The sequence below is a fragment of the Trachurus japonicus genome, chromosome 15 (assembly GCF_045865225.1).
Source record: "Trachurus japonicus isolate A0001 chromosome 15, Traja_1.0".
Lineage (NCBI taxonomy): Eukaryota > Metazoa > Chordata > Actinopteri > Carangiformes > Carangidae > Trachurus > Trachurus japonicus.
In genome coordinates this window covers 26709156-26728751 of record NC_140921.1, presented here as the reverse complement: position 1 = coordinate 26728751, position 19596 = coordinate 26709156, and the positions used below count along the sequence as shown (strand labels likewise).

Genomic DNA, 19596 nt, shown 5'->3' with positions numbered 1-19596 from the left:
GAAATAAAAAGATGACTGATCACTGTGTTGTTTCCCTCCACTAGTCCGTTTGCTTTACTGCTCTGTTTGTAATTTGGTTTGCAATATAATGAGAGAAAAATTCTAATGATTTAGTAATGAAAAATGTTGATTATCCAGCATTACAACAGGCTGACTTCACCTTGTGAGTAGGACTTAGACTCACACAGGCTCACGAGGTGAAAACAAAACCAACCTCACTGTTACATCCAAACAAATGAAAAGTGACACAGCAATGCACACGCCATGTAGTTTTCCAGTCATGTTTTATTTTGCTGTATTAATATAAAGAAATTCCCATCTTCACAGCACTGCAGTATGAGAAAGGCAAATGTGGATTTAAACACAGCTAGCAGCAGCTCGTTTTCTCTTCATGAGGCTGGTGACAGCTCACCATCTGCAGCCAACCTGTCTGACATTATGTTCATCACACAAGCTGAGAAAATACCCCCCCCACCCCCACCCACCTGGACTGAATGTAAACATTATGAGATACAGAAAAAATTGCATCAAAGATTCACCTTGGTCATTCCAAAGTGAATCTTTGATGAAATATTTTTGTATGAAATCAAGTCCACAAGTAAAACTCAATGATTCTGTTAATAGCATAATTAATAAAATATTTTAATATCATCTGTAAAATACCAAGGTATCTTTCTGTAATGTCTATAGAAAATCTATGGAATGAAACAGAGTTGTCAGTCCATCGTATTATCACAGGAAATTGTAAAACCCATGATAATAGTGTTTCTATCAAAGTTATGTCTCCACTTCAATATCTTAGTGTTAAAATAAAAAGCTCAGGGTTCTTCATCCATGAGTTGGTCCCTTGGTAGGATTTCACATCACAGGGAGAGACAGTGGAAGAAGAAAAGGCACAATGAAGGAACCCATTGATTTTTGAAGCTCAGCTTGTGCGGGGTGTTTCCTCCTCGGGCCCCTGCTGCTGGCATCAGTGCTGTTTGGGGCGCTTGGGGTCGTACTTGATGAGCAGGCCGAGGGAGGCGAAGCCAAACAGCAAGGTCTGGAACACCCACAGGAACCGAGTGCCCATGCCGTTGATACCTTTGTCACTGCAGGGGTGTGGAGAACAAACAAAGAGCCTGTAATGATGCTCCATTCGGTACAAGTTGCCATTAAAACCTTCAACAATAAACTCCAATGATGAAATAGCAAAGAACTTTTACATATATTTCAGGTTTTTACTTTACTTTTCATACGATACAAAGAGAATACAGGACAAATTAATTAAAAAATAACTAATTTACTGCTTTCAAATACATAATGCTCAGAGTAATAACACACTTGTGTCTGGATTTTGGTTTGTTTACACTGACACACAGTGAAAAGTGGGAAAACTTAAAAATGGGAATAAAACTGATGAACAGGCCCATAATGACAAGAGGATGATGGGAGCAGGTTTATAAGACATAGCTTACACTGCCCTCTGGTGGACAATTAGATTCTTGTCATTCTTACCTGCACACCCTCAGTGCAACAATAGCCTCCACGACATGAATGGCCAAGGCTGCCCACCACCTGAAAAAAAAAAAGTGTTAAACTCAACTTGTCTTTTACACACAACAACAGTGAAACTTTGCACTCATGTGAGTCACATGACAACACTCCACACTGAACGACCTCCACTTCAACCTTCTCCTCATGAGACAGGCCGGACGTCACATGACTTAACCAACAACTACATAATCATCTTCTGATCGCTGCTAACGATCTGCTAACAGTGAAAAACATTAAGGCTTAAGTTGACTGAAGCGTGTATTTCAGCCCTGTGACATCACTTCACACATCGTCGGACCGCCATCACAGCTGATCTGGGGAGGTGATTACGAATACAAATTATTTTATTAATCCCTGAGGGGAAATACATTTGTCTGTCAGATCATCGACCATTTGCAGAAGAAGAAAAAAGCCTAATCAGAAATACCTCAATACATGTTTGCAAATATTATACTACAACAGAACTAATGTCCTCCACACCAAACTATTCTCAACAGTACAAGATTATAGTGTACAGTATATCCTACTTAATTATTAAAATGAAAATAATAATCTCTATTGTCCTCATGTAGTGAAATTTGCCTTTGCAAAACAACAAATGTAATAATAACATTAGCACAATATGCAGGGTACAACAACAGTAGTGGAGGTTATTTCACTGTGGATGATACTTAGGAGTTCAAGGCAGAAAGGACTTTCTGCAAATGTCCCTGGCTGCTGATGCAGCTCTAGTGTCTCCCTGAGGGAAGATTTGTGAATTTTTAGAAAAGAGGATGAACAGGATCAGACTCAATTTGTCAAGCTTTCTGTGTGTATACACGCTCCAGTTGTTCCTGCTCTTTCCCTGTTATTGTGCTGGCTGCGTCTGTAGTCCTGCTCACTCTGTTTTTGTTCTTCGACCCCAGGTGACCAAACCATGTTCACATGTTAAAAGTTAGACCACTCCCACCGGGCGCCTGTAGACAGGATCTCTAAAATGTTCTGCTCAGATAGACAAAATTGTCTCTGAATACCCAGCTCCTTAGTCTTATTTTCATTAATAACCAAACAGGTGAAAGCACACGGCCCAAAAACCAAGCAGTTTAAAAACAAACACAAACAAATGATTTTTACTAAATAGAGGGAGGAAGGGGCTTGAGGGGGAAATCTGGATGTTCTCAGGATGAGGCTTTGCTGCTCAGCATCCTCCACATGTCGTCAGTCTAGTCTAGTCTGTTTGTTCTTAGTTCTTATTTGCAATCCGTCGCGGCGACCTCCGCGTCTATGTTGGTGTGACAAACTCTATATTTGACATGTTAAACACTCACCCTTTGTACATAAGACCAGCATAATTATCCACCAGGTATCTGCAGAAGGTGCCGAACAGACCCAGGTACTCGAAAGGGATTTTTTCTGGCGCAAACACAATGCACTGCAAAACACAGATATTTCAGCATTAATCCAAATAAACAATACACACATACTGAGAGAGCCTTTACCAAACCAAAGACCTTTGTTAACACCTCATCATATTTAACACTCATATTTTTTTCAGAACACACATTTCAGAAGTGATTCCTGAAGTGGCCTTTACAGTAGTCAAAAGACTAATTATCTATATACAATAATCTGGCGTGCACTGCATGACTCACAGTCGATGCTGTGGGCGCTGAAGTTCTGTTCCATTTAGATTATTTCAACAGTGGATCATTTGAAAGGTGACGGGAGCTATGATCTTCCTGTTACTTATGGTTACTCCTTCAGCCGAGGAAGAAACCGTGACAGTGATGAACTCTATCGTACAGTCTGAGGTCTGTGTGGCTGTGAATGGCTTCTTTACAGCAGAGACAGGCAGAGCTGTATGTAGCGCAGGCACAGCCTTGTTGTGAGCGGTGCCACTTAAATTCTATTTGTTACAGTTCTGAAAGAAGATCAGTTCTGCACCATGGTGGTTTGATATTTAAGTCGTGTCATGTGAAATGGAATGAGCAGACCTTTTGTTCAGCTCCATATCCTCTGTTACTGTCACAATCTGAACTTTTCCTCCACAAGATAAGCATCACTTTATAACAAGTTGACCCCATGATGTCTAGTCTGATCATTTTACCATCTGACATAAGGGAAATAACAGAAATGATACATTTTCATTAAAAAAATTAATATGCAAAATATGTTATTTTTATGCCCTCTTTGATCACTTCTTTATATTGTATCAAGCCTGTTTCTTTTTAAAGATACAAATGCCAGCTTCCTCTTAACCTAATTACAGGACTTAAAATGAATAATTTACAATGGACACTTGACATTAGTGCACAGAAACATGAGCATCAAACACAACATTCCATATATCATTGACCTATAATGTTACATTGTGCCATACAGCTGTTGTCCCCCTCTGTCCACCTGTGACCTGTCAGGTATGTGTGGACTATGGACAGAGACAACACAAAGGGCTGTTGTTGAAGGGGACCACACACTGCTCTTCATTTATGGTCAGACCGTCAAACACACCTGTACACTGAGCAGTGTGTCTTCATGTAGTATTGACACTAGTGAAAACACTTATAAACAAAGAGCCGTGGTCTATATTTATTTGTTATTGCGGCGGTGACTGTACGTCACTGTACACGTGGCGACTGGTCAGGGAGGTTTGCACGAGCTTTTCCCCCACACCGAATTCCGTTGAGAAGGTTTAATATTTTTAAGAGCTGCATTTCAGGCCGAGCATTTAGGCTACTAATGGATACATTTTAGCCAAGCACTATGTTATTAATGAGTGTAGCCTTTCTATCAGCAGTGATGGGAATAACGGCGTTACTAACGGCGCTACTTTTTTTTAGTAGCCAACTCAAGAAGTCGCGACACAAAATAATACACCCGTTAAAATTAACGTTAGCCTATGTAGGCCCAGGCCTAGTCTACACCTTTTTTCAGTCCATTTACTAGTCGGAAAAAGCCGTATGTCTGAAACTAACTAAGTTAACTAGTAGTAGGCTATTCTGTGCGGAGGAATACTGGCAACATTAGTTAGGCTAGTAGTAATTCAGTTAATTTACTAACTCAGTTACTATTTGGGGGAATGGAAGTAGGCCTAAGCAGTAACACTAGTTGGCTATCACTAATTACTTTTTAAAAGTAACGTGCCTACACTGAATTAAACTGTTCACTCATAAATAACGCTGTTCGGTCACTGCAGGCTAAACTACAACTGCCGTCGTCATTTGAATGGAGTTTTGAACGTATTGTTTTCTTTCCGTAGCCTATGTGACAGACAAGCTCTAATAGCTAACATTGGAGTTACTACGGTGGACATGTAACTTTGTCCAGTGGACTTTGTCCATCAGTTTGTTTGACCCGAGCAGCTCCTGACAGACTGAATGAGTCCTGATAAGACTCGCTGTCAGCGGCAGTGACTCGGCTCAGACTTATTTTATATACATTATTACAAATAACATGTGTTAAATGAAGGTATAAGAACAGTTAGCTACACATCCACGGATACAACGTAACTTACGATATGTTTTAATGTGAATAATACAGGACCCGGAGGATATTCTACGCAACACAACACGCTAGCATTTACAAAGAGCAATGATAGCAGGTGTGGGACCTGTCTTTAATCTATTTTACTTCCATTTCGTGAACTTACAGTATAATATGCAACCCCGAGTGTCACGGAGACAATCCAGAACAGGCTGGTTCTTCTAAAGTAATCGCATCCATCACTTTTGGCCATGGCTGCTGCTGCTGCTGCCGTGGCTGCTGCTGCTGCTCTGTGCAGGTGTCGCTTCCAAATATGACCGGGTAGTAACTAACAGCTGTGAGAGACGAACTGACGGGGCAGGGCAGCAGGGCGGTGTGGTGTTATGATCTTACAGTCTATGGTTATGATTAGCCTAGTACGTTTTACATAACGTGCTGCCTTTCTATGGCTCTTTGCTGCAACTCTCTCAAATAAGATAGATGTTAAAATACATAAATAGAAGAAGAAGAGAGAAGAAAAAAAGATCAGAATAATAAGACAAATCAAAATGCTCTCTGAATTAAACTCGTTTTGTTACAGGCTAACAATCCTTGAACTGTCTCACCACACTAAAAATGTCTATTTGTAATTTCCAGCTGTGCATTTCCCCTGTTTTACTGAGAGGTAGGCTAATTTGTCCATATCATCTAGAAATAGGCTACAAATGCTGACATTAGCTACTCCCAGTAAATAGGATAAGAACATTGTTCCATTGCAAAAAACCTGGTAAATGTTTTGTTGCCTTCTTTAATTCAGATAATGCTAAAATCTCCTATGTTGTGTTCAGATCTTTCTATGTCATGCAATGGAGTTAAGGAGCAGCACAAACAGAAAATCAAGGGGTTTGTTTCTTTTTGAGTTCACTTATCTTTAGTTAGGCTATACATTTTACAAGTATGGTGGATAGTAACACTGACTGAACAAAACAATATGTTTTATTCAAGAGAACAGAGAATAGAACAGACCCAAACCAAAGCAAAAACAAAAAAGAAAAATTGTACTATTACACCAGTGATAATCTGATCAAATGGCATTTTGTCTTTCTAATTTGCAAGTATCTATGGACAAAACTAAATAAAGCTCCTCACAGTGATTTTGCATTAGCTGATAAGCCTACAGTATAAGGCTGAACCACCAGTGTTAGCTTTTGTCACTCAATCATTGTATGTAAACTTGAGCAAATATATAATCTACTGAAATTTATATCGATCATAATCATTCCCATATTATTATTCTATCAGGCCAATTGTACGATCCTTCTTTTCAGGCAATCCTTATTTCACATTACTGTGTTTGGAAACGACAAGCTATTGCAGAATGTTGATGTCTGATAGGATTTGGATAAAGCATAGAGAGAGTTGGGGGACTTTCAGGAGCCGTCTCCACACCTGGAGACAGTGATTGTGCTGGTTGTCCAGATAAAGATAAAAAGAAATGATCTGAGGTTGTTGTGTTGCTTTAGATAACTCTGACCTTAAGATGCATTGTTTTCTAATACACACACAAACAGAAAAAATAGCCTACTGTAAATCTGCCTCTGCACTTTGTCCTTTAGACTCACTTTGTTAGTGTTCACTGCAACAAACTGAGTCAAATGGCATTTTGATTGTACAGTTGCTGTTCAAATTATCAACTGCATTTATGATCGAATCCATAGTGTGCATAAAAGCATATAAGGGGAAATAGAGAATGTAAAGATATGACACAAGATTTCACTGAGGTGGCTGTCTTCTGGCAGCACGTCCGAGGGAACCTCACAGAGGGATACATTACATAGTGAGGTTAAAGGTCACAGCATTAGCACACAGCTTAGCCCGGACATGTTAAACCACCTGACAAGCTTCACTCACTTTGATACATTTATTCAGTGTAATGGGGCTGGTGTGTGGTGTGCTGTGTGCAAAGAGTAACTGTCCAATTAATCACTAAACAATTAGCCACCTTTGTTTGTCTTCATGTGATAGCAGGGAGCTGCTCTGCATATGAAAAGAAAACAGGAGCCCCTGATAGGCTTCAGCTATTTTGTATTTTGGTTGGTTAAATATTTCTTTAAGGCTATTGTTGATTGATCAGTGTTACACAGTTAGTGAAGCTGCCTGTGTTTGCGCTTTATACTAATCAGAAGACTCTTAGGAGACAGATTTGAATGAAAAGGAACCTCTGAAATATGTCTGTACTCTTTCTTCAAGAAAAAAAACAACAAAAAAAACATCTGAAAAGTGCTGGGATAATATGTATTTCAACACATTATAATAAAATGAATTAATGATAACTGACTTGTTAACAAAAACAAAACTTTGACTCATAGTGAAACGTCTTTTGCTATCATCAAAATAACAGCAACACTGAAAAAAAAAAGATTTCTGTCTTAAAACTTATTTGAATTGTCACAAATTCAGTGGCTAAAAAATACAGCTGATCACATGCCTGTCGTCTGTTAGTAACATGGTATCGATGAGGCTAACGACCTTCTTTTGTTTCACCCACACTTTGTCATATTTACCATTGACCTTGCCACTACTTTGATAGGGATTAGGTGATAACGGGCGTGGAAGGGACACTCTGGTCACAGTACTTCTATTAACCACCCATCCTCAAAGTAAACCACCACCCTCCTGTTGTGGCTCTACCACGGCCTTCTGGGCTCTCAGGTGATCAATATAAAAGGTACCCTGACCCAACCAGGAGACACACTCAGAGACTCTCGGTGAAGGAACACACTGCCCTACTGAACTCTGTCCCAGCAGAAGTGCACTAGGAATCTTTCCGTGTCCCCAGAGCTTCATTCATTTAACTGCTGCAATGTGGAAGGACTCCAGCAATGGTAAGAGCTCTTTTGTAATTGGAGTAAACATTTTTGCATGATCTCCTGCCGGATGAAACAGTTCTATAAGTGTTTATTAAACCTGCCTGCTGCACCAGGTTGGATGTGTGTTATTTAGACGGGTAGATGCAATAAGAAAACATCCACTGCAAATGAACTTCAGATGCTTCTGTTAGGTTGTACAGTATGTATTTTAGAATTCCTCACACCAACAACTACTGCTTGTTCTTTTCTCTTCATACATCTTTATAGAAAATATAATTTTACAGTATAAACAAATTCTCAAATTGCAACAACAGAACCATACAAATAGGAAGTCAGCATTCAACTTACTGCACAGGTTAGTTGCAGTGATAGTGAGAAGCAAAGTCTTGACCAGACGGCCCTCGGTTTATATAAAGAATTCATGCTGAGTAATAAGGAAAGAATATTTGTTATGGGTCTTGTCAGATAAAGAACCTATACTCTCCTCTCTTCCCTCAGATGATGCCAGATCTTCATCCTCCAGCGGCGGCTCCTCTCGTAGCGCTAGCCGCAGGAAAAGGACGAGTTTTTCTAAGGAGCATGTGGAGCTTCTGCGTGTCACCTTTGAAACGGACCCGTACCCTGGCATCAGCCTCAGAGAGAGCCTGTCCCAGACCACGGGCCTGCCAGAGTCCCGCATCCAGGTAAGCAGGCACCTTGTGCTCTTATCTTAATATTATATACCTTCAGTTGGGCAACTTGATGCTGGTGTTGTTTAAACAATGGCATCCAACATTTTTGTTGATGTGAACAGGTCATTAAGTGGAAGATGAAATAATCTCCAAAGTATTTACAATTTAAACAATACAACTTATTTTTTTATTTTCATCAATTACATTTTCAAAATGACAGAAAAGGAAAAGGTTTGGGCCCATAGTTAGTAGCTAGTAGCCCCCCCTTCGGAAACTATTGAAGCATGTAAATAGTAAATATCTTGTCTGATACCTTGGTCAAAGTTATCTGAGCTCAAGTCTCCTGGGTTTCCCATTCTTTAGCAGCTGCTGCGTTGTTTCCCTGTTTCACTCTAAAGCTGTAGAAAACTAAAATAATAAACTGATATTGTTTAAACTAATACAAAAGAGTGTTTCATGTTTAACTTTATGCTTTATATTTGGAGATCATTTCATCTTTCACTTGATGAACTGTTCATATTTACAGACATTTTGACCAGGGGCGCCCAAACTTTTGCATGCCACTGTACATATAGACATACTGTACTAATTTAGATGCATAGAGTTGTGCTGTAGGGCATTTTGCACCGTGTTCTCTTATTTTACAATCCCTCTGTTTTCAAATGCATCTTGCCTAGAAATGTAGATACTGCTATCACTCTATCACTTTATGTCTTTATCTGTGAAGATGACACAAGCTGCTTTTATCAGGGTCTTGTTTGACTGGGCAGATAGACTGTGCAGCTGAGACCTGCCAGAGGTGCTCTGTCCATAGTTGACTGATTAACAGAGCAGAATGTGTTGTCTTATCTGTCCAGCTTTGGATCTCAACTCCTTTTTTTTTCTCTCTTTCCTGTTCAGGTGTGGTTTCAAAACAGAAGAGCTCGTACCCTGAAGTGCAAAGGAGCCAAGAAAGCCCTGTGGCAGTCTGACAACCAGGATGTTCTCCCTGTTGCCGCCAACAGGAGACCTCAGCTTGGCCCCGTCCCTCTGCCACCTCAGGGACCCCCACCGGCCTACCCGGTCCAGGTGAAGGAGGAGATGGACGAAGCCTGCTACTATGGACAAAATCCTCCGGCCTACTCCACCGTCGAAGAGCACGGCCATTACGGCTCCATGTATGGACGCCAGAAGGGCAGACTACTGGGCAGCAGCTCAAGTCCACCCCTCCTGAGGGGCTACTGGTCCCAGCCAGACAGCCAAACGTCCCCCCTCTCTCCGCTGTGGTGTCACACTCCTCTGGGAATGAGAAACTATAACAGCACCAGCTCCGGCCAGGCCACGGCCTTTGGGTACCCAGGACCAGCAGAGCAGCAGACGTACATGACCTCCTCCACCTCCCACTCCTCCACCCCGGACACTCCCGATTCTGGATACTGGGATGCCAGTCTGGAGAACAGTCCACCACAAGACGGTCATTATTCACAGCTGGAGGACTCATGGAGTGGGGTTGCTCTGGAAGGCTGCGGGGAGGCCAGACACCCGAGGCCGATCCAGCACGCCCCCCTGCCTGAGCTGTCCCTGCAGGAGATTCTAGGGGAGCTGAACGAGGACTGGCTGGGAGGAGACGGACTGGATCACCACACCTCTGGGGAGAAAATGGCTTTCTGCTGATGACTGTATTAAAATGAACCCTTAGAAATCACATGTATAATTCTGATTGAGAGCCATTTCTGTGTGTCCTCTGAGATACTGTATGTACATAGAAAAATCCAAAGATTCTGCTTGGATATTGGAAACAGGATCCATCTTCTTAAACTCTACAGTCCTGCATTTATTCCACACTGACTACAGCTTCTTTTGGTCAATGTATTTATTCACTGCTATGTATTTATGATTTCTGCACTTTTTTACAAATAAATCAGTAGTAATAATGCATTATGCAGTTGGCTTTGTTTTCTTTCATTCAATAATTTGGGTTAATTCATAATCTTTGGCTCCGTTTGTCAGTGTCAACTGAGCCAAATCCATTACATGATATCACCTTGTGTTTAGATGAGACAGATTTTCTGTGAAGCTGGGAGGAAAAGTAGGTCACACACTACAACCAGTAGATGGTGCCTGTGAGTTGGTAAAGGAAGGAGAAGGCTACTGATCCTCCCAGGCCTCTGTGGGGATATGAGGCTGAATATGAAGGTTTTAATTTCACATGAATGAATTTTCTTTTGAAAAATCGGATTAATTTGTTGTCAAATCTCTGTGTCATATAGTAAAATGAAATTTTAAATGTATTCTTTTCCAAAAAACAATTTTTATATTTGATATGCTGAGTTTTGACATTTTAAGCATAAATGTGACTAAATATCATAATAAAAACTTTCAAATAAATCAAAGCTCATCAATAAAGTGAAGGCCCTGGTGAATACAAAAGCATCTAGCCTACTTGAAGAAGCAGATAGGAACACGGGGTCTGTGAACTTTCACTAAGAGTTGCATAGCTATTTTTTGTTGCTGTTAGCTTGCCAACTAAAATGTTCTGGCTTCTGTTGCTATGGAGTTTGAACAATCATGGTACAGTGGTTCAGGATGTGGATGATCAATGGTCATCTATTATTATATGGTTGTCTTTCTTAAAGATGGGCACCACTACCACAGTTTTCCACTCTGAAGAGGCTTGTCAAGGTGAATCTCATGCACACCCGGCGCCTTGCCACCAATGCAGCTCTATAACCCCCCCCCACCCCCCCAATGACCTTGGCCAGTGTTATGGGTGAGCCTTCCTCCACATTTTTTAGGCTGTGCCTTTGTGGAGTATAATATACTACACCTTCTCGACGGATGATCTCAGCTGGGCTCAGGAGATCAGGAGAAGTATTCTTTTCAGCCCAGCAGCTTCCCCAGTCTCCTGGCCACTACTCAATACCTGTCTGCTGATTCCTGAGACCTCTGGTTCAACCAAACCAGCCTCAGCCCTCCAGAGCCCACACCACCTGACTCAACTCAACACCAGGTTGTGATCAGTTGCAAGCTCCACCCCTCTCCTCACCAGTGACATAAAAACATATAATCATGGGTCTGACTACAATAGCCTCGCGTCACCAGTTAACTCTAAATTTTGTCTGCATTCTGGTTCCCGTCTTCTAGATCACCAAATTCACCAAAGTAAAAGTGTTCACCAACATAAAACTTATAAAATAGACATTAACTTGTAATACAATAAAAGCAAAAGGTTAGCTTAATGGCTAGGGGACTTTCTTATAAATTATATTCCTTAAATTAAAGAGTTTTTTTTAGCTTGGTGCTTTTATTTTGACAGAAAGGCCTGTCTCTCTCGCCCTGGATCCGGTTGCTTACCAAAACAGCAAGTCAACGACTACAACCAAGTCAGGCTGTAGTTGACCAATGACCTAAGGTGCTCGTTGCCTACGGCATTAAAGTCCTCCAGCAGAACTATGCAGCTACTTGGAGGCAGGAGGCAGGAGAAATAAAACGTGCTAAGTTCATGATTGATGATCATGATCATTATTACAAAATGAGAGGATAGACATTTTTAACACATGTAAGTACATAGACTTTTTATATGTAAGTTTAATCTGGTTTTTGTTCCGGAGCTGGAGTCATTTTGTAATTCAACACTTGAAGAGAAGTCCTTCTTTTCACTGAACATCAGTTTTTCCATCATGAGGTACAAAGGGTTAAGTTATCAGGTCAAGATGAAAGACATTATTATCTTTTGACCATCTGCCAAAGCCCCCTGTGTGTACTGTATCAGCCCTGTGTTTTCCCCTAACCCCATGACCCCAACAACACGTCTCTTTATCAAACAACCAATGGAAAAAGCTCCACGCAGTTCACAGGATGTTTGGCTGGAGGTTTCCCAGAGTGACTGAGTGAAATGTGAACAAGTTGTTTATACTGTTTTGGCCTCCTGCCTTCACCCTCAAGATGCAAGGAAGGGTGTTGTCCTTTTTTTTAGTGTCTGACGCGGGTTCCAGTCACCAGAAAAAACACACAATAGGCAGGAGGGAACGTGACTCTTGGGCCTGCTCTAGCCTCTGTAGACAGCTCGGCAGAGGAAATGTCGCAGACTGCCGGCAACTGACGTGTGTCGGGCAGGTGTTCACCAGCACAATGCTCCACAAACAAGACGCAAGACAGCTGAGGGAAGAGAGAGCAGCCAAGAAACCAAAGCAGGATTTCATTAAGGGCTTTCTAATGTTGATCCTTACAGTAGCTGCAAATCATGGGTTATTATATGACTATCCATCTATCCATCCATCCATTGTCTTATCCATGCAGGGTCACAGAGGGGCTGGAGCCAATCCCAGCTGACGTAGAGCCAGAGCCATGGCAGGATACAACCTAGACAAGTCACAGTCTATCACAAGGCTGGTTACAGTGTGTAGAACATCAGATAAGATGTCGTGAGCTTAGAATTATTTTTTTCAAAATTGAGTTTTTTGCATAATATCATCCATTAGTGGTCTGTTAATGCCTGTGTGGTGTTATTTTTAAATTTTCATCATTTTTTAATTAGTTATTCATAAAATAAAAAGGTTCTATCAACCAAAACACAAGCCGAGTTGGAACTTTGATGCTCAATATCTGGGAACTACCCAAAACGGAGATAGAACTTTATAATTCTAAGCTCACGATGTATTAAATTGATCACAAAGTAGGTTTCATTGTGTTTTGCTGAAGTTTGGTCTGGAGTTAGACAGAGTTGGAGTTTCTCCTCATCGCCATGCACCCACCTTTTATGTAAATGCCTGGCCCAGCTCTCCAGTCTGCACCAGATTGTATGGTCACCTCAGTGATATACTGCAATGCCCTGACTCACATCAAGTTTCCATGTTAATTGTTTTTTTATTTTTTTTATTTTATTTTTTTTAATTCACCTTGTGCATCAGTCCATGCCCCCTAAAACTCTGCTCTGCCTGTTTACCCCTCCCTGCCTTTGCCCCTCCTGTTTAACACACAAAACTGAAACAGCTGACTCTGAGTCAGTTGAGACAACTGTTTCTTAATGACTCTTCAAATGAGACACATGAGCGGTGAATATCGTGGATGTTTGTTTACCTTCATGAGAAACCTGAGATTTGTCATGAACCTCTGACAGCTCCCACACACAGATTCACCATGAGTCAACCATAAAGCTGTGTTGCCCATCAGACCTTCAGATGTCACTGTAAATGGGATCTTCCCTATTATACATGTTTTGAAGTAATATCCACAGTGCTGATCAGCTGCCTGTGTTTTGCTGTCAATGTTTCAGCTTGTTTCTCCTCATCTTGACCTTGTTACAGTCAGCAGCGATTGCATAACAGGAACATTTCCTCTAAAAACTACACTTGGCCATAGCGCATCCACCAACATCATGAGGCTTATCATGTGTTCCAGTGTTACTTAATAAAACCGATCCATCGCCCTGTATCCATCAGCCTACATGCAGACATGTGGTCATTGACTCAGCTGAACAGTAGCTACATGTGATGTGTGGTTGTGTATGTTGGCTGGAGGTGTATAGAGATGAGCAACATGTTTGACATGACCCACATTCTGCTGCAGACAACATCTACATAATCTCCCTCATACTCCAGAGCCAGAACACTGGAGATGAGTTATTATTTATGATTATATGTAGAGCTGCAACAATGAATTGATTAATCGCACAGTAATCAATTATTAAATTAATCGTCAACTATCTTGATAATCTAATACTAATCGGTTTGGGTAGGTTTTTAAGAAAAAAAAAGGCAAATTCTCTCATTTCAGCTTCTTAAATGTGAATATTTCTGGTTTCTTTGTTCCTGTATGACAATAAACGGAGTCTCTTTTTGGTTTGTGGACAGAACAAGACATTTGAGGACGTCATCTTGTGGTTTGGGGAACACTGATTGATATTTTTCAACAGTTTTTATTATTTTACTGACCAAACAACTAATCGAGTAATCGTTTAAAGCAGAAGTAAGCAGAATGTTGGTGTTAATATAAGTCTTAAATAGTTATATCTTCCAACGGCAATCACTTATATAGAGTGTTTGGTCTGAATCACGGGTCTGTCAGTCACTCTGCTCTGCTGTAAGCCGAGGAGAAAACTTTCCTTGTATCCTACAACCTTTATCCAATGAGGAGAGAGAACGGCATAAAGGGGCGGTCCTCTCTGTGTGTGCAGCCAAGGGATGCGCGTGAATGTGGTGACGTAGGGACGAGGGCGGGGACTGCTAACTCCATCGGCTGACAAGAAGTTAGCCAAAACGACCGGATCGCTTACTTCTGCTTTAAACAATCCACAGATTCATCGATAATAAAAATAATCATTAGTTGCAGCCCTACTTATTATGCAACTCTACACACACTAAGGCCCATATAAAGCATCAGTAACCTGTTTCTGAGGAGCTGTCTTGTTTTTGCTTCTGCCCATCAAACACATACAGACATACACACAAGTGTTAACAGCTCCGGTGTTGAACAAACTGGGGGCAGACAGACAGACATGTGAGTGATGGTCCTCAGCTGTTGGCACAGACACACTGATGAAGCCTTGCCTTCACTAAAAATATGGCCTGTAATTTAACCAAACCCTCCCAGGGAGTCCATGTTGGCCACATGGTCTAATTTAGGAGCTCATCTGAGCGCTTTGTGATTCTCTCCCTTTACTGTCTCATCCTCCGTCTGCAGGGCTGTGATTGATGGTGATCAGTGACAGGGAACAGAGAGGACGTGCGTGTGTGTGTGTGTGTGTGTGTGTGTGTGTGTGTGTGTGCGTCTGCATGTGTGATCGCATGTGCAAGACTATACAATCCAAGTGACAGTGCCTGGAAACTGGATAGGAGACATGGGAGTGAGTAGCTCTTGCATTTGTTTGCCTTTCCTAAAATAGAACCACTCGCCGGCCAGACTGCAGTCCTCTGCAAATAGACTGATGTAATACTATACTATTGAATATTTGTATTTTCATTCACATTCATTGGATGTGCATAAAATGCACACAGGCAAGATTATCTCTGAAACATGTTTCTGTCAGGAACACACAAAGTGAGTGGGCTGTCTTGTTTCTATTTATTCATATTGACAGGTGAATATGCTGAAAGGCACAATGCTGCAAACCAATACATTTTATTGAAGCCTCAAGCTTCCAGCTTAGCTTCATACAGAAATAGAAAGTTGATATTAAATGTCAAGCACATGGGAAATAAGGTCAGCAGCTCACTAATGAACTCATGGGCAGCAATGTCCTCTGGTACCTACCAGCACTAACCCACAGTGTAGCAACCTAATAAACCCGATACACAGCATGAACACAATATATGCCCTTCACTACCTGTTCTTGAAAATAATGCAGGTAGAAAATAACAGGGATAATCTTGTAGTAGCATAGCAGTAAGAAATGTGTGGACATATGGGAAACCGTATAATATAAAGCATATTTAACGGTATAGTATAGAGTATCAAGATGAATCTTTCAGTATCAACACAACAGTATTAAATATAATAGGAGCACAAGTATAGCATCACATTTATAGTCTCATTTAAAAACAGGTCAGTTCATTGGCCTTCCTGGAAATGAAAGGCTGTGCATGTTATATCATTTACACTAAAGACTAATGAGTACACCCATCACATGATGACTTAAGGGTCACACTTTCACTCCTTCTTTCTAAATAGCTCTGTTTATAATTATATACAGGAGAGACTGTGAAGCTACAATTCAAAGAAATCAAAGCTGTTACATAGAAAGTATTACACAAATCTGCATGACAAGACATATTAATATAGATACAATCCCAGTGGGAATATAAAGACATCATGTCACTAAATATAGAGCAGTAGTGATGTGAAACCAAACTAAGTTTAGCAACAAAAAACCCCCCAATTCTATCGGGAAATGTTCTGTAATATACGTTTCACTGTTTTGCCTTTTAATAGCACATATTCACTTAAAAAATCAGTGAAATCTTCAGTTTTTATGACCTCATCACCACTTCAGGTGACATAAATCTTGTGTCTTATGTCTCATGACAAAAATTCAACAGGAATGTCACATGTCTGTCCATATGTCACATGTCAATGGAATTACTAATAGGTGTCAGATCTTGACCAGCATTAGAGTAAGCTAAGCTTTGTATGGTGTGGAGGTGCACACAAAGCTCATCTGGCTGTGTACCATAACCTGAGCTGTTACTACACTGGCCTGGGTTCAGCTAAACCATAGGCTATGTACTTTATTTTATTCATATCATAATTAAAAGGTGATAGAAAGGCAGTGATAGACTATCAAATGTCAAAACAAATCTCAAACACCAGAAATTATTATTGATACCAATAAAGAGTCATGATGTGAATCACCATAAGAGTAAGCAGTATCAAGGATAGGCAGTGAAACATAGGCCTACTATATAAAGTTTTGTTTAGGTGAAGAAACAGCAGACTAGGGGTTATCTGCCTTGTCATGAACACTGACTGGAATTAATAACACTCATCTTAATCTGTGGGAATAGACTAATATCACAGTGATTGATTATAGGAGTTGTTATAGTATCAGTGTGAGGTGCATCTATTAGAGCTCATCCCATCAGGCTGAGGTGAATACTTGAGCCTTTGTTGCTCTCCTGCCCAGCCCAGCGCATGGAGCCATGTCTCCGAAGCAACACCTTCAGCAGGAGTACTACATGTATGAGGTAATTGTTGTTTGGTCATGTGAGCCGCTGCAGCAGCTGTCAAATGTGATGATAGCAGGAAAATCCTCAACCCCGCCCCCTGCAGCTGATTGGACAGAGCACAGACGTCTAGGGACCATCAACCAAGAGATAAACCTATGGAGAGACACAGGGTACAGCTTCAACCAGGGAAGAGTGAGAGGAGGAAAAAAACATGGAAGGTGTTGTCCATGTGTCAACACTGCAAATCTTAGGAATATTCAATAATATTCAATATATTATACACTTATATTCAATACATTTAGCATGTCAATGTAAAATGAATGGTGATAGTTTGTTGTTGTTGCTGTCCTATGATTTCTTCTCACACTGATGCATTAAAAGATACTGTTGCATCCGCTCATAGAATCAGATATCAGTTATGAAAACATGTTCTGTTTCCTGTAACTGGTGACTCAGTTGATTATCATATATATCAAGTGAACTGTATGATATGATACAGGTTGTATTTGTCTATTGCACAATGCAAACACAACTGACTAGAGAGGTATTTTGCATTTGCAATTTCAAAAATATAAAGTAAAAGCCAAACAGGTCAGACCAATGCTGTGGTCTGAACAAACCAAATGTATATATTGATAATAAACACATCACACAGCTAATCACATGTTCTTTCTACTGTATTTCAAGCTGATGGAGAGGTACATAGTTATTCTACATATCTTATATAAAGGAACTGTGAGCATATATTTATTATTATCATTTATTCTACTTATTATCATTACGGAATGATGACTTTAGGATCTCCCAGAGCTTTCCGAGTCCCCAACATGCACTTGAGGAACATTTGGCCTAGAGAGCAGGCAGACCAAGACGGACAGAAAAACGATAGCCATGTGAGCATGTGCACGCTCATTCCTTTTCCATTCCAAGGGAGACATGCTTTATTAAGACACTTATGAGTGCACTAATTCAAGGAGACAGCCCAACCATGGCCAACTGCTCCACAGAGGTCACATCTCTACCTCCTCTCCCTCTTTCATAAACACATACCTCCTCCTGTGGTGTCTCCATCTGCAGCCCCCTGGTCCCATCTCACATATTCCATCCATCCTACACACACACATGAGCTAAACATTAGCACAGTACGGATAGATCATCTGTTCATCTCCTCAACCACAAAGTCATGTAGAAAGCAGACAGACCCTTCCCTAAATTTAGATGCTACAGTAAATGTTTATGACTTGAGTTACAACATTTTGGTGTCCAAACAAACAGGTGGCACATATTCTTATATTCTAGGCTGGGTTTTATGGGTGGACAGATGCATGTCTAGCCAAAGTAAAATCAATATTAGGCTAACACAAGTGTTATTGTCTGTACTTGCAGAGTGATTGTGACTTTAACCTTCATCTTGTGTCAGCTTTCTGCTACCATCTCTTGTGTTAGAGTTGGCTTTGTCCTGTATCCTAAATCAGCTGTAAAATACACTAAAAACATTTTTTCATCCAATTTATTTCTCATCTCTTGGTTACGTTGTTAGGCTTCCTTAACCATGAAAAGGTTGGTTTTGCACTTATGATTTCAGTTTTAACTCTCATTATTGTTCTTATCGTTATAACCGACAAAAGTCACACTTTTAACCAAAGCATTTTAGAATTTTGTGATTTTTTTTTGTTTGTTTTATTTTGTTTAAATAAAGGTTCCTGACAAAGTCAAAAAGCTTTGATGTAATAAACACATTTCTGTGGCACTAATTTGTATTTAAACCTAAAAACGGATCAGTGAAGGTTAAGTGGACCTAATGTTACTGGGCAATGCTTTTAATATGAATCCCTTAGGCCTAATGTTCCAAGGATTCCCAGGTATGTTCAGATCTGTATAGAAAGCCACAGCCTACTAGCAGTACAAATGAGCACTGCTAGTATGTGGTCGTCCGTTTCACTCACACTCTGGTTCCTCTGACCCTGAAGTTTATAGAGGGGCTAAGAGAAGTTCTTTAGATGTCCATCTTACTAATAATTCTGATGGTCTGTCTTACTGTCCTTAGTCCAAACATCCCCACCAGGCGGAGTGTAGCTACTTTATCCAGAGCCCCTTGGTTTCAAATCCAAGCTCCGCCTTTCCACCAAGCGCACCCACCTCGTTCACCAGCAGCACAGTGCGCCAGGGAGCCAGAGCACAGGCGTGGGGCGCACCGGGGAGCGGACAGCACCGACCGGCAGCAGCACTGAGTGAGTGGCAACGGTGCCACTTATCGGTTGTGTGACACTTGGTTGGGAGAAAGAAACCGTTATCAAGAAGACCTATTCAGGACCGAGAAGGACCCTGCTGCTCAATTTATCAGCCGTGAAAGGGGAACTCCTTCACGGCTAAATTTGGGAGTACCGTAACCGGTGGTGGTGGTGGTGGTGGTGTGTGTAGAGGAGGAGGAGGAGG

The 19596-nt window shown here is 40.9% G+C and overlaps 2 protein-coding genes across 2 annotated transcripts; one reads left to right on the top strand and one right to left on the bottom strand.

Moving 5' to 3' along the window:
* Positions 1-267: 267 nt before the first annotated feature.
* tmem254 (transmembrane protein 254) lies at positions 268-5346 on the bottom strand. The gene is made up of 4 exons (XM_085800798.1): positions 5165-5346; positions 2844-2947; positions 1498-1557; positions 268-1091 (listed from the first exon to the last, which is right to left on the bottom strand). Exons 1-4 carry the CDS (start codon positions 5249-5251, stop codon positions 971-973), a joined length of 372 nt encoding a protein of 123 aa, XP_085656924.1. The 5' UTR covers positions 5252-5346; the 3' UTR covers positions 268-970.
* Positions 5347-7713: 2367 nt separating this feature from the next.
* mxtx1 (mix-type homeobox gene 1) lies at positions 7714-10183 on the top strand. The gene is made up of 3 exons (XM_085800827.1): positions 7714-7862; positions 8346-8530; positions 9419-10183. The coding sequence occupies exons 1-3, from the start codon at positions 7841-7843 to the stop codon at positions 10169-10171; spliced, it is 960 nt and encodes a 319-aa protein (XP_085656953.1). The 5' UTR covers positions 7714-7840; the 3' UTR covers positions 10172-10183.
* Positions 10184-19596: the final 9413 nt, after the last annotated feature.

Bases quoted from the DNA above. Each gene is read 5' to 3' on its own strand.
- tmem254 (XM_085800798.1), bottom strand. From the start codon at position 5,251: ATGGCCAAAAGTGATGGATGCGATTACTTTAGAAGAACCAGCCTGTTC. The intron at 1,558-2,843 runs GTGAGTGTTTAA...TTTTTTTTTCAG, and splicing joins GCTGGTCTTATGTACAAAGG to GTGGTGGGCAGCCTTGGCCA. The intron at 1,092-1,497 runs GTAAGAATGACA...ACACCCCTGCAG, and splicing joins GTTGCACTGAGGGTGTGCAG to TGACAAAGGTATCAACGGCA.
- mxtx1 (XM_085800827.1), top strand. From the start codon at position 7,841: ATGTGGAAGGACTCCAGCAATG. The intron at 7,863-8,345 runs GTAAGAGCTCTT...CTCTTCCCTCAG, and splicing joins GTGGAAGGACTCCAGCAATG to ATGATGCCAGATCTTCATCC. The intron at 8,531-9,418 runs GTAAGCAGGCAC...TTTCCTGTTCAG, and splicing joins TGCCAGAGTCCCGCATCCAG to GTGTGGTTTCAAAACAGAAG.